Genomic DNA, 14,403 nt, shown 5'->3' on the forward strand with positions numbered 1-14,403 from the left:
TAGGCATAAAGAATCTTAACCATCCTTTTACTTTTAGGAAGATAGATGCTTTATTTCTTTTACTATGTTTTACTCTTTGGTCAATTTTTCTAGTTAAACAACAGCTAAGCTACCACTAACAGAAGCACTTCCTTCTACCACACAGTAACAAACAAAAGGATTTCATCTTTGTACTTCCTTTTAAAAAAGGGAATAACTTGGGGGACTTCCCTGGGGGTCCAGTGGTAAAGAATCCGCTTTACAATGCAGGGCACGCAGGTTCGATCCCTGGTCAAGGAACTAAGATCCTACATGCTGCAGGGCAACTAAGCCCATGCACCACAACTACTGAGCTCACGTGCGAAAACTAGAGAGCCTGTGTGCCGCAAACTACAGAGCCCATGTGCCCTGGAGCCTGCATGCCACAACTAGAGAGAAGCCTGTGCACCGCAATGAAAGATCCTGCCTGCCTTGACAAAGATCCCGTGTGCCGCAGCTAAGACCTGACGCAGCCAAAAATAATAAATAATCTTTTTAAAAAATAGTAAAAAGGGGAGTAATTTGGGATTTGACTCTACTGGGGTGCCAATTTATTTTTCTTTGTCTCTTCTCTCGTTTTATAAATATCCAGAAAATTAATATTAAAATAAAAAAGAAATGCAAGCTTGAAATGACGGTATGATTTGTCATGCTCTGTTTCAGATGATCACAGTCGTGTTAAACTGCAAAATGCTGAAAATGATTATATTAATGCCAGCTTAGTTGACATAGAAGAGGCGCAGAGGAGTTACATCTTAACACAGGCAAGTGGTGTGATGTGCAGCCGATGCCTGACCGCCATTCTTGTGATTGGTCTTCTTTAAAACACAGCGAAAAGTGTGTCCTGACTTCTTTTGGAGATGAAATGCTATTTCAGTTTTTTCTGTTGTTATGTAATGAATGGTGTTATAATGTTTTGCAGCTGTGTATATTTCAGATAAAAGTAATCTTCAGTGTTACACGTTCTCTGAAAGAAAGTTGTTCGTGAAATTTGGCTAGGCCGGTTCTTTTCTGGCCAGTTGTCCTCCTTGCTTTATATTGAATATTTGGTACAAAGCCTTGGTTTGCTGATGCTTTGTTACCTTCTGCTTCTCTTTACATCACTTGAATCAGAACGAGAGGCCCTTTGAAAGCTCTTCTCTGCCCCGCCCTGGCGTGTATTTTCAGAGTGTGGACAGGCCTTGGATGTCAGGACAGGTGAGGGTGTGAGCCAGGTGCCCAGACAACCAACAGGGAGGCCCAAGAGCCTGCTGCCCCTTTGGCCTCCTGCCTGATCGCTTCTCAGCACACCGGCCACACCCATGTTCCAGCAGCACTTTTCTTCCACTCTGAGATAGCAGAAATGATTTTGATTTATACACACCAGCTACCCTTTGTTTATCAAATAATAGATTTAATTAACAGTGCTCTCATTTCCCTCAGTTAATGATTTTTAAATATTCAAAAGATAAGCTGTATTAATCAGTATCTTACAGTCCCCTATAATGGAGCGTAATCTGAAAAAATATATGTATGTAACTGAATCACTTTGCTGTACACCTGTAACTAACACAGTATTGTAAATCAACTGTACTTAAATTTTAAAAAAGATAAGCTGCATATTTATAATGTTTGAGATTTTTAAAGAACCCATTTCAGATCAGAATAACCTGTTACTGAAAGTGAAAACCTTTCAAAATGGTAAGAAGATATTCAAATTAATGTAACTATGAACTGTTAGACTATCTCTAATTCACAGGAAACAAGAATTAATTACTCTTTTTTACTTGAAGTAAAGCAGCTCCTGTAAATCAAAAAGAAAAAAAAGAAACAATCCATGAAAAAAACTGGCGAAGAACATAAATTCACAGTTCAAAGAAAAGAAATAAAGATAGACAATATACATATGAAGAGATGCTCAACTTTTCTAGTAATTAGGGAATATAAATTTAAACCAGCAATCGGTTACCACTTCTCTCCTGTCAAATCAGCAGAGATTTAAAAGTTTATAATACTCAGGGGTCTAATACGTAAAGACATAAAGATACATGTGAGGGTGTTTGTTACAACTTCATTTTAATAGCATAGGGCCAGAAATAGTAGAACTGAAACAGTCTGCAAGGGCTGGCTAAATAAATTATACACCTGCTGTTCTTACTGATTATTTCTGGGAATTAGGAAAAAAGACTTTAATTTGCCATTTTCTGTAATATTTGAAGTATTATGCACATTCATGTTTTTAATGAACTCATTTTTAGAGTTAAAAAAATTTACTTTCTATTTGAAAAAACCATAATGATAAAAAACAGAAAAGAATAATTACCCTAGATTCCTTATCACACCCTTTCTTTCTCTCTTTTTTTCCAAGTCTTTTTTATCCATTCCTCTTTCTCATCTTTAGTCTCTAAAAATGCACTTGTTTCTCAAGATTCTGACTTAGGTTTTTTCCCCCGTCCAGTTTACACTCATCACTTCAACTCCCTGGGACCACATTTTGAACCTTTGTATCTTAAGAAAGAGGGTAGACTCTGGACTCATGGTATCTGTATTTGAATCCCAGTCTGGCTGCTTCATTGGATGTTCATTCATCCAGCAAAGCTTTGAGTACCTACTTTGTGGCAGCATTGTTTGAATAAAACAGCCATTCATAAAACTGCCATTATGAACTTCACATCCTAGTGGGAAGTAAAATTAACAGCTAGCAGCTAGCAATCTTTTTTTAATTAATTAATTTATATTTATTTATTTATTTATTTTTGGCTGTGTTGGGTCTTTGTTGCTGCACATGGGCTTTCTCTAGTTGCAGGGAGCAGGGGCTATTCTTTGTTGCAGTGAGCAGGCTTCTCATTGTGGTGTCTTCTCTTGTTGCTGAGCATGGGCTCTAGGCGCACGGGCTTCAGTAGTTTTGGCACATGGGCTCAGTAGTTGTGGCTCACGGGCTCTAGAGCGCAGGCTCAGTAGTTGTGGTGCACGAGCTTAGTTGCTTCACAGCATGTGGAATCTTCCCGGACCAGGGCTCGAACCCGTGTTCCCTGCATTGGCAGGCAGATTCTTAATTACTGTGCCACCAGGGAAGTCCCCGAGCTAGCAATCTTTTATTTATTATTTTATTGAACTGTAGTTGATTTACCGTAGTGTGTTAGTTTCAGGTGTACAAAAAGTGATTCAGTTATATACAGACACATACATCTATATCTGTTCTTTTTCAGATTCTTTGCTGTTGTAGGTTATTACAAGTTACTGAATATAGTTCCCTGAGCTACACAGTAAATCCTGTTATTTTATAGATGGTAGTGTGTATTTGTGAATCCCAAACTCCTAATTTATCCCTTCTCCCCTTTCCCCTTTGGTAACCATAAGTATGTTTTCTGTGAGTCTGTTTCTGTTCTGTTAATAATTTCTTTTGTATCATATTTTAGATTCCACATGTAGGTGATATCATATAGTATTTGTCTTTGTCTGAATTACTTAGAATGATAATCTCTAGGTCCATCCATGTTGCTGCAAATAGCATTATTTCATTATTTTTTATGGCTGAGCAGTATTCCATTGTATATATGCACCACATCTTCTTTATCCGTTCATCTATAGATGGATACTTAGATGTCTTCCATGTCTTGGCTGTTGTAAATAGTAACAGCTAGCAGTTTTTAACACTGTTCTATATTTTTTGTTTTGTATAATTTAAGCCTCAGGATAACCCTCTGTGGTAAATACTATTGTTATCCTTATGTTAACATGAGGAATCACCTAAAAAGACAAAGGAACTTCAAATAACTTTACCAAGGTCATACAACAAGTGGGATAAGGCCAGGATGTGAAGCTACACGGTCTCCATAGATTAAATGGTTCTGCTCTTAATTATTCAGATCTGCTGCCTTGAAACTACTGTGTGACCTTGGACACATTATTTATTCCCCAAGCCTGTACTGTTGTCCCTTGGTATCTGTGGGGGTTTGCTTCTAGGATCCTTTGCAGATGCCAGAACCCATGGGTGCTCAAGTGCATAGTTGTCCTTCTCTGTCCTTGAGATTCCACATATACAGATTCCACCAATCATGGATCATGTATTAGGTTTGCCATCTGAGGTTGGTTGATTCTGCAGATGCGGAACCCATGGATAAGAGGGCCAGCTGTATATTTATTGAAAAAAATCTGCCTATATGTGGACCCCCGCAGTTCAAACCCGTGTTGTTCAAGAGTCAAGTGTGTACCTATGTTATCGATATATATCTCTATTATCTATAGAACAATGCTGATAAAAACTTATATAGTGCCTGGTACTATGGTGGGTACTCCATGGAGTATTTATTGTGGCATTTGTTACTGCTTTTTATTAGTAGTAGTAATGATAGTAATAACCCTTTTATAAAACATTATAAATCTCATCACGAAAAAGAAAATGCCTGACTCATACCCTAGTGATCTCATTTAAACCTCCTGTCCATGTTGGACAGCGTCTTTGTGTCCTGACAGAGTCCCTCCCCACTCATTCTAAATGGGACTCAGAAGCCCGTCTTCAGCTTTTTCTTATTTCCTGAGTCCCACCCCTGCCTCCACCCCCTGGCTTATATTTTTCAACGTCCATATGGGTGTTTTTACCCACGTGACCAATTGATGTCACAAATTCTGCATTTTCTATGTTGAACTATTTCTTTTTTTTCTTTTTTTTTAAACCATGCCAGCCCCCTTCCTATTTCTCTCATATGGATTAAAGCTATCCTCCTCATGTGTCTAATACTTTCCTTTGTTCTGCTGCCCTGCCCTTCTTCAGAGCTCTCTTGAATTTTATCTGCACCAAAGTGGTAGCTTCTTGACTTCTTTCCTTGCCACCAGTCCGTCCTCCCTAATCCATCTTTAACAATTCCACCAGAATTATTTTTTGTGACATACGAATCTGGTCATATCCCTTTACTCCTTAAAGAAGAGTTCGGTGACTATTTCTTGCATTCAAGACCCTCCCACTCTGCAGGTGCAGTTTCCTACCGTGTACCTCCATGTTGCCCTCAGCAATCTAGCTGTCTTTTCCCAGATGTCCCCTAAACTTGCACATGCCTTGCCTTATGCTGGAAATGGATCCTGATTCCCTACCTTTCCTTCCCCCATGTCAGTGCCCTCCTCATTTTTAAGGCTCTGCGCCAGTATCCTTCCTACTCCTGCAAACCTGATGGTTTACCCCTTACTCTTGTGGTGCTCGATGGGTTTCCGTTCCTTGCCTCTGTCGTAAGCTCTTTGACATCTGAGACTGCTTTTTCCTTTGTATCTAGTACATTGGAACAGAGAAGACACACAGAAAATATTTCAAAGGATAGAGAAAACAAGAGATGCTAAGTGTTTAGTAAAACTGCAGCTGTTCTCATTGTCCTTTGTTGCTTATTACTTTTGTCATCTTTTCCCTCTGAGTTTTATGAAAATTAAAAATCAGTCCTGTATATATCAGTCCCTTGGTATAGATCTCCATTTTGCACAAGAAAAATAGGTAGTATTGCTGGTAAGTGGAAGAGCTGAGAAACCCTCTCCCATTTCAGAACCACTAACAGAATGTGCATGTGTGTGTGTGTGTGTGTGTGTCTCTGTGTGCGCATGCGCGTGTGTGTGTGTGAACACGCTAAGGAGCGACTTCATTGGTGAACTGATCTGTCCATTTTTTTAGACGAAAGAAACGGCATTCATTTTACTGGGGCTCTTCTCATTGCTGTTTTTATCTTCACACTGTTTGGTTTTGGAAGTAACTCAAGCATTGGATAACATGCACCGAAAGAGGGGAACAGTCCCTCAAACCCGAGGGTGCAGCTCCTCAGGATTCCCAATCCCTTTCTAGCATTTGTATAACTTAGAGCTTAGAGTTTATTAGTTCAAATAATATTTACCTAACACCCACTATACACCAGGGATACAACTGCCCTAAAGCTGCTTTCAGTGTAGCACCACTTGAATTGCCTTGTTTTCCATGTGGAGCTGAAGCTTTAGTCAGACCTGGCCTCCCAGCGTCCTGCGAGGTGAATGCTTGTTGAGTTACTGGAGGTACAGTCAAACCTCGTTCATGTTAATTTTTACTCACTTAAAGTAGTTAAAGTTTGGGCATGGCCTTCTCATCTCTTCTTTGCCCTTTATTCTGCCCTGTGGTACGCATTAATCAAAATGTGAAGGTAATTGGAAATTCATAATATTATTTGATTTTTTCCCCCCATGGCAGTATTGTGATATGCACTGTTACCCCTTTTAACTCTGCTCTTGAGGTTACACATTCTCTGGTTTTGTAGATTAACAGTTTCATAGTGGTTCAGGTGCTTTGCAATTTCCGCTTTTTCTGGAATTCTCTTTGTAGCTAACTTGGGTTGGTTGCAAGCCAGTGCTGGCACAGACTTCCTCCTTGGCAGGGCTGCCCTCATCATGGAAGGCAGGGCCTCTCTTTCTGCGGCAGAGACCGGAGGGGGACAGAAATCGCCTTTGCCTGCCTCCTTTGCAGCTAGAATACAACCTGTAGATCTTGGCACCTGCGATTTTGACCCTGGTTTGCTTACAGGTTGTGCGTGAGTATTACAGCCACCTTAGGATGGCAGTACCAGCAAAGCAGGTGATGTTAGTGACAAGTTGGGAGTACTGTCCCAAGCCCACTCCTCTTGGACAAAATCTTGTCTTGACGTTTGTTCCTACCCAAGCCTGGTTCTCCAGCTCTCAACTCTGAAAGTCACCTGAGAGCCTAAAAATTTTCCTTTTCTGCCTAAGTAAATAAAAGTCACTTTTGATCATTGATAATCAGTAATCCTAACTAGCACAGACCTGTTTTTAGTTCAAGTGGATTTAAAGTCTCGATTTACTCTTTATGATCCGTTACACTGTTCTCAGAAGAGAAGCTTCCCTGAAGGAGTTTCCTCGGAGCCTTACTCTGTCCCCTTTCTCTTACCTACTTTTCCTTCTCTGTTCTTACAGGGTCCACTTCCTAATACAGGTTGTCATTTCTGGCTCATGATTTGGCAGCAAAAGACCAAAGCAGTTGTCATGCTAAACCGAATTGTGGAGAAAGAATCGGTGAGTAATACTTGATATTTACAACTTAGTGTACTGCCTGTGATTGTTAACTTATAAATATTTTCTTATTTCTTTTGGGATATTCATTCGTTAGTTTTGGCCTTTAATTGCTAAAGACTAGTGGTCAGGGTGATTCTGACCAGAAGAGCTAATGTATCCTTTTCCTTTTTTACCTTAAATATTTAAATAACAATTGCGGACCACTACCCTCCAAAATATAAGTATAATGGAGCCAGTATTGGCTAGTAGTGGTATTTAGATCTTTGGAATCCGTAGGCTTTATCACAATCTTTACAACTTATTATTATCAAAATCCTGAAAATTTTATAAAAGATTAAAGTGACAGGTTTCTAAAACCTTTATAAATTACTGTTGGCTCTTAGGTCACAAGGCAGTAAGTATAGAAATGTATAAATTTATTGACATTTGAAGTGCAGTCTAAACCCAGTGCTAATTAGTGGTGTGACGCTGGGTAAGTCTTTCAGCTTCTGTGGCTTTAGGGTCCTCTTCTGTCAAACATGCAAATTGGAAAGTATTGTCTGTTAGGTCTCTTTCAGCCCTGAGGTCTTAGACTGCTCTGCTTCTTCAGGTTCCTGATTCTTCCTTTTCTTAAAAAAAATAAAAAAAGATTTAATTTATTTTTGGCTGCGTTGAGTCTTCATTGCTGTGCACGAGCTTTCTCTAGTCGAATGGGGGCTTCTCTTGTTGTGGAGCATGGGCTCTAGCCCTGCAGGCTCAGTAGTTGTGGCACGTGGGCTCTAGAACGCAGGCTTAGTAGTTGTGGCGCATGGGCCTAGTTACTCCGCAGCATGCGGGATCTTCCCGGACCAGGGTTCGAACCCGTGTCCCCTGCATTGGTGGGTGGATTCCTATCCACTCACCACCAGGGAAGTCCCTCTTCCTTTTTTCTAAATTAATAGTTGCCAGTTTTCAGTGGTGGTGAAGGTTTTTCTAGTCTGTTTTAGATCTGAAGTGGTGTTAACATACCAGAGTGTCCAGCAGTGTCAGCATAGTCGTTTACAGTGGTTTTCATGCTTCAAGTGATGGGGGCTCTATCAGTTGGGACATGTTGAGCAGCGTTGCCAACTAGAGGATTATAAGTTTCATCCCTCATTCTGCAGTATAATTAGTATAATAAAAAGATAAGACAGGGCTTCCCTGGTGGGCAGTGGTTGAGAGTCCGCCTGCCGATGCAGGGGGACACGGGTTTGTGCCTTTGTCCAGGAAGATCCCACATGCCGTGGAGCTGCTAGGCCCATGAGCCATGGCCGCTGAGCCTGCGCGTCCGGAGCCTGTGCTCCGCAACGGGAGAGGCCACAACAGTGAGAGGCGCGCGTACCGCAAAAAAAAAAAGATAAGACTGCCACCAGAAATCAGAAATCATATTTACGGTGGTTGCATCTAGAGTCAGGTTTAATTGTCTAGGGGAAGGTCACCTTGTGGGTGGGGGCATAACGTTTGTCAGCGTAATGATGGTGGCAGCTGTTGCTGGTCGGTGTTTAGCTCCTTAATTAATTAGGGGATATAAAATAGTGATATTCCAGGAGCTCTTGTTGGAATACTTCTATTAAAAAAAAAAACCTCCCACTCTTGTTACTTGGCCACTTTTATTTTTTTAATTTTTTTAAAAAAAATTATTTGTTTGTTTATTTATTTATTTATGGATGCGTTGGGTCTTCATTGCTGTGCGCAGGCTTTAGTTGCAGCGAGTGGGGGCTATGCTTCTTTGCGGTGTACAGGCTTCTCACTGCAGAGCACGGGCTCCAGGCACGCGGGCTTCAGCAGTTGTGGCACATGGGCTCAGTAGTTGTAGCTTGCAGGCTCCAGAGCGCAGGCTCAGCAGCTGTGGCGCACAGGCCTAGTTGCTCCACGGCATGTGGGATCCTCCTGAACCAGGGCTCGAACTCACGTCCCCTGCGTTGGCAGGCGGACTCCCAGCCACTGTGCCACTGGGGAAGCCCCTTGGCCACTTTTAAATAGGAAAAGCAGTTTTCAAAAGAAGTTGATTCCCTAGTGTCCTCAACATGTGACCACTTAGGTTTTCTTGGTGTGGGGGCAGGGCGGGAGGGCATCAGGTACTGTGAAGTCATGGATTCAAACATCCTTGATTCATTTCACTCCATGGCAGTTATTATCCTTATTTGTAGTCAGATTGTCCCTTCACTGGCCAGCAGGAAGCTCTTCAGGTTGGGCCCTGAGTTCTTTTACACAGACCCAAGAGTCTTCATCGCTACTTGCTGTCTGGAATGACTCCATATTGCGGGCTCATCTTAAACTCTTTTGTAAGAATCAGCCATTTCTTTAAGGGGCCTTAATTTCTTTCAGTGGGCAGTGGTATTTCAGGGTCACAACAAAAATAGGGATGTTTGTTGCCACTGGGTTGGTCTTTTCAGTGAACAGAGCTAAGGAAAAATATGTTTGTGTGTTAAGATAACATAGCGCTAGTGTTCATACTGATATTTCTGATTCAAATTTAGGCCTATAGGGGTTGGCTCAACCCTTTCTATCCTTTATCTGTTACAGTGTTTTCCATACCATGAATTCTGGTTCTCAAAGACACTAGTGATGTCAAATATCTTATAGTGACTCTTTTACTTTGTCTGATATTGCACACAGAAAATACTCATAATAACAAAATCAACTCCATCACCAAAATAACTACTGAAAAAAAGTTTTAAATGTTTTGTTTTTCCCATTCTCTGTTTTTTTTTAAGTTGTACTTTATGTACATTGTCAGAGTTTATAGCACATTATACTCTGTCCCTTATGCTCTTTTTGTGTAAGTCTGTATATGTTGAGGTGTCTCTCCAGTCATTCTGTCTGTAGCTTATACTCCAGAGGATCCTGAGGAAGGACTTATGGGCACCATAGTCCCTGTTGTCTTACGTGCCAATGACAGTTCATCTGCTGACTCAGTGCTTAACAGTCAGTTTGGCAGAATATAAAATCTTTGGCTCATATTTGCTTTTCTTTGAACAACTTAAATGTATTACTCCATTTTCTTCTGGCATTACAAATTACTGTCAAAGTCAAATGGACATCTCTATTTCCTTTATTAGTCACTTATTCTTTTTACCTAGGTTACCCAAAGGATTTTTTTCCTTCATATCCCAATAATTTTACCAAAACATTTCTGTGTTGGTCATTCTGGGTCAGTTTGTCCAGGGGCATAGAGTGCTCTTTCAGTATGTGATTTCAGACATTTTTTCTTTCTTTAAAGAAAAATTTATTGAATTATACTTGTTGACATTTATTCTGTTCCCTTGCTTGCTTTGGTGTTCTTTTCTTGGGTCCTCCTATTATACATGTGTTAGATTTTCTTTGCTTATTTTTTATGTTTGTCACATTTTCTCTAATCCTGTTTGTCTCTCTCTTCATTTCTTTTTGTTTTAAAAATGTCCTCCCTTTTCTCTTAAGGCATCATCTGTTGTGTTTAGTCACATCTCTTTTCCCTGGTTTAATTAATTAGTCTTTGTTGATGAAATGTGTTCTGTTATTTCTGAATCTTTTTTCTTTTCTGTCACTGCATTTCTGAGTTGTTCGAATTCTAATTTATGCTCTTTCACTTCTTGTGTCATTTTTTAAATGTCTTTAAGCTGACCTTTTGAAGAAGTGTCAGCTCATAGTATTCATTTGTTTTGGAAGCATTTTTATTGTTTGTTATTTGTAGCTATTTGTGATTTGGAAAAGGAGAAATGACCATATTTTACAAGGATGTTTTTCTGGTGTTTTCTCCTAATGAAATGACTCTAGCTCACCTTACCTCAGCCTGCTGGCCTCATAATTTGGCTTTTGGGAAGATGTTTTTATTGTCACAAATACAAATTCCATGTCAATAGTTCTGCCAAAATGTAACAACTCTAGGTAGAGGGAGCTTATCTTCTAATTCTTTCCCCGACTTAATTTTAGTAAGTAGGTATGCAGTGTTATTTCTAGATATGTAGTAGTATTTAGTAGCAGATTAACGGGTATTTATGGAAAATACTTGTAAAATAAAGCCTTTTCAATACTGTTTGAAGATAAGATTCTTGTAAGAGTTTGATATTTATAGAAAAATAGTGTGAATGCCAGTATGATGTTAAGATATACATTATCCTGCTTTAGAAATGACAAATTGATTTTCATTTTATGAACATGATATCTGTTTATAGGGGTTTTTTTAGTTTATAAGTTAGAGGAACATTTTACAAACCTGCTTTTGTAAGATGTCGATCTTATTAAAATACATTAAACATCAAACGTAGTACAGCTGTTCTTAGAATTGGGTACTTGAAAAATATATAGCATGTGCGTGGTTTGTTTTCCTTTCCAGCTTTTTATGGTTTCATTATGTCTATAAACTAAAAAAAGTCATATGCATATTCTTAAATTTAGGTTAAATGTGCACAGTACTGGCCGACAAAGGATGACCGAGAGATGCTGTTTAAGGAAACAGGCTTCAGTGTGAAGTTCCTGTCGGAAGACGTGAAGTCCTATTATACAGTCCATCTGCTGCAGTTAGGAAACATCAATGTAAGACTTTTCAGGCCCAAACAATGGGGCTTTATATGATGATTTTAAGAATTATTCTTTGTTCTTAGATATGAAGTTTGGGGCAGCCCATTCATTTCAATAATACCTATAATAGTGTACAGCCATAACCTTTTCCTTATAGATTTTGTTCCTATATGTGGTAGCTCTCTGAGGACTCTCAAGAAACCCTAGAAACTAAGAATTTTAAAGTTCAGGTAAATATTTGAGGATTCAGAATAACTTACTAAAATTAGTCAGGGATTAAGAGAGAGGGCTTTAGAATCAGGCCAACCTGGATTCACATCCAGCTCTGCTACTTAGTGTACCTGCTCCCAGACCTCCTGAAGTCTGTCCTCATCTGTGGGATGGAGATGGTGGTGCCTCCCTCTCAGGGCCGTTGTGGGGTCGGGTGAGGGTGTGTGTGCAGAGGCACTAACACAGACCAGGTACCCTGTAAACGCCAGCTCTGATACTTACTACTGTTGAGAGTGTTGTTAATTCAAGGGATTAGTCACACAGAAATTTGTCTTTATTGCACTGGTGAAAATGGTGAAGTAAATTTACGATATGGTCTCAAGAACATTTACTTGGATTTTTTTCCAGAAATATAAGACTTGTTCCTGGTACTTGGTTGAGATACAGGTACAGGGTGGGTTGTGAGCCTGCTGTTGTCAGGCTGAAGATTGAGATACTTCTCCCCTCTTCCCACTTAACTCTTTGCTTTCTTTGGGTCATAATTAGAATAACTAGAAAATATGAAATAAGAGTGATTCTGAGATGCTCTCAGAAACTAGAAAAACTACAAAATAGGAAATTGTTTGCCCAAAAATGGCTTCGGGAATGTATCTAGTCTAAAGCGAGATACTGTTTTAGTTAACTATTAAGTGAATTGAGTGATTAACGTGTGATCATTAACCAAAAAAATAAACTTTGCAGCGAAGGGAGATACATACACTTTTTAGATATGCAGAAGTACCTTTTATGGTTGATCTCCTGAAACACCTCTCTGTTTCTTATTACATACTATAAGTACAGATGTGTGCCGAGTGCTTTGGGCCAGGTCCAGGTTCCATGACTTTCATAGCTAAGCTTATTATGGGATCTCTTAGGTCATCCAGGGAGGAGGCTTCTTTATGAATCTCCTCACTGTATTTGTTTTGCACCAGTGATTCCAAACATACATACAAACATACATACATTTGCATGTATCTTAAGCTGCATTGAAATACATCAGCTACTACTTGGTCCTGGGTTGTCCAGTGCTCATTCCCAGAAACAGAGCTGCGTTTCCATGAAGTTCTCATGGGTCTTGGAATCATCTTCTCATGGTGTTTACTGATCCCAGGTACCTCGTCTGCTTTTGGCATTAAAATTGATTTAGAAGGAGGTGGGCATAGGTGTTTTTCTCTGTCCTGAGCATTGATTACACCCCAAATAATAATAAGATAGAATAACTTTTGTATTTTCTTTATCACTTTGCAAAGTATTTTCACATATGTATCATTTGTCCTACAGTCTTCCTAAAATGTGGACAGAGTAAATATTCTTAATATCCCTGTTTTTCATACTTAAAAAAAAATAACCTGAAAATCCATGGGGTTAATGGATTTTTTTCCATAAATAGATTACTCAGTTAATAAGTGACAGACCAGAACTCAAATCCAGATCTCCTAACTTCTAATGAGATGGGACCAAGTCTTTTGAAAAAGATGCTGTTTGTTGTAAAGGAAAATCCTTGGTTCTAAAGTTTCTGAAGTTGAGGCCACCTTGGGAGCAGGCCAACCACTACGCTTTAATTGCTGGCAATTGTGTGATTTCTTACTGCCCTGGGTTCAGAGTACACCATAATTAAATAGCAGCAGTTTATGTTCTATTTTACAATCTTTAGTAAGAGCTAGGAGTGTTAGAAGAATAAAGTAACGTTTCAGTAGGAAGACAGAATTGCATTTGGTTGTGTTAGAAGAATAAAGTAGCGTTTCAGTAGGAGAGACAGAATTGCATTTGGTTAAATATTTAGACTCAGGAACCATGTGGCCTGAGTTTAAATCCCAGCTCTACCACTCCTGGCTGTGTGACTGGTCCCATTATTTTACCTCTGTGCCTCCGTTTTCTCATCTGCAAAACGAGGATGATGATGCACCTGCCTTGTAGGGTTGTTACAATGATCAAGTGAATTAATGCTCTGACAGTGCCTCAGACTGAGTGTGGGGTCTCCTGTTGTCAGCGGCTCCCTTGGAGTTGGGAAGGGCTGCAGGAGCCAGGGCAGCGGAGGACGCGCTGCAGGAGAGAAGGTGATGATGAAGTAGGGGAGGGACAGCCGGCCTCACCTGCAGGTCTGAGTGGAGGTTCCTGAGGTTCAGAGGACCAGGTTGCTTCTAAAGGAGTCTGGCTGTGCCTCTTAACAGATCTGGGGCCAGAGCTGCCTCCTGTCAGGCCCTGCTCCATGGAGACTTCACGTCTGGTGGGCAGTAAAGCACCAGCAGCCCTTTCCAGCGTCGTGATGAGAGCTCAGAGTTTGAACTTTTGCCCCCACGTGAAGAGATTCCATGTCTGCTTTTAAAAGGGGCCTTGTGGCTTAAGCTATGAAGATAGTTTTGAGGGGCTTTTAAAATCCCAGGTCATCTGGAGAACTTGTCTTTCGGGCTTTTCTGTTTAGTTGGCCTTCACCATTTTCAGTAGTGTCCTTGGCCAGCTTTATGTGTATCAAGTTCCAGGAAGGCTGTTGTCATGCTGAGTTCTGTTTCTCTGCCCCTGTAGATTTGCCCAGAGCAGGGTTAGATGCCACCCGGGCCTCCTCCTCTCCTGTCTGTTTATGTCCTGTGCGCTCTTCTGTCCAGCTTGTGCCCATTTCTCACTTTGGTC

At 40.3% G+C, this 14,403-nt stretch overlaps 1 protein-coding gene across 2 annotated transcripts in view; it reads left to right on the forward strand.

The window, feature by feature from the left end:
* PTPN2 (protein tyrosine phosphatase non-receptor type 2) overlaps positions 1 to 14,403 on the forward strand; it is an 82,802-nt gene that overhangs the window by 46,797 nt on the left and 21,602 nt on the right. For both annotated transcript variants that reach the window (XM_082639951.1, XM_082639950.1), the window contains exons 3-5: positions 682 to 782; positions 6,931 to 7,029; positions 11,404 to 11,541. In XM_082639951.1, coding sequence (XP_082496077.1) covers positions 682 to 782; positions 6,931 to 7,029; positions 11,404 to 11,541 — 338 coding nt within the window. The remainder of the gene's footprint in view (positions 1 to 681; positions 783 to 6,930; positions 7,030 to 11,403; positions 11,542 to 14,403) is intronic.

The sequence above is a fragment of the Mesoplodon mirus genome (assembly GCF_964341445.2).
Source record: "Mesoplodon mirus genome assembly, chromosome: 13".
Taxonomy (NCBI): domain Eukaryota; kingdom Metazoa; phylum Chordata; class Mammalia; order Artiodactyla; family Ziphiidae; genus Mesoplodon; species Mesoplodon mirus.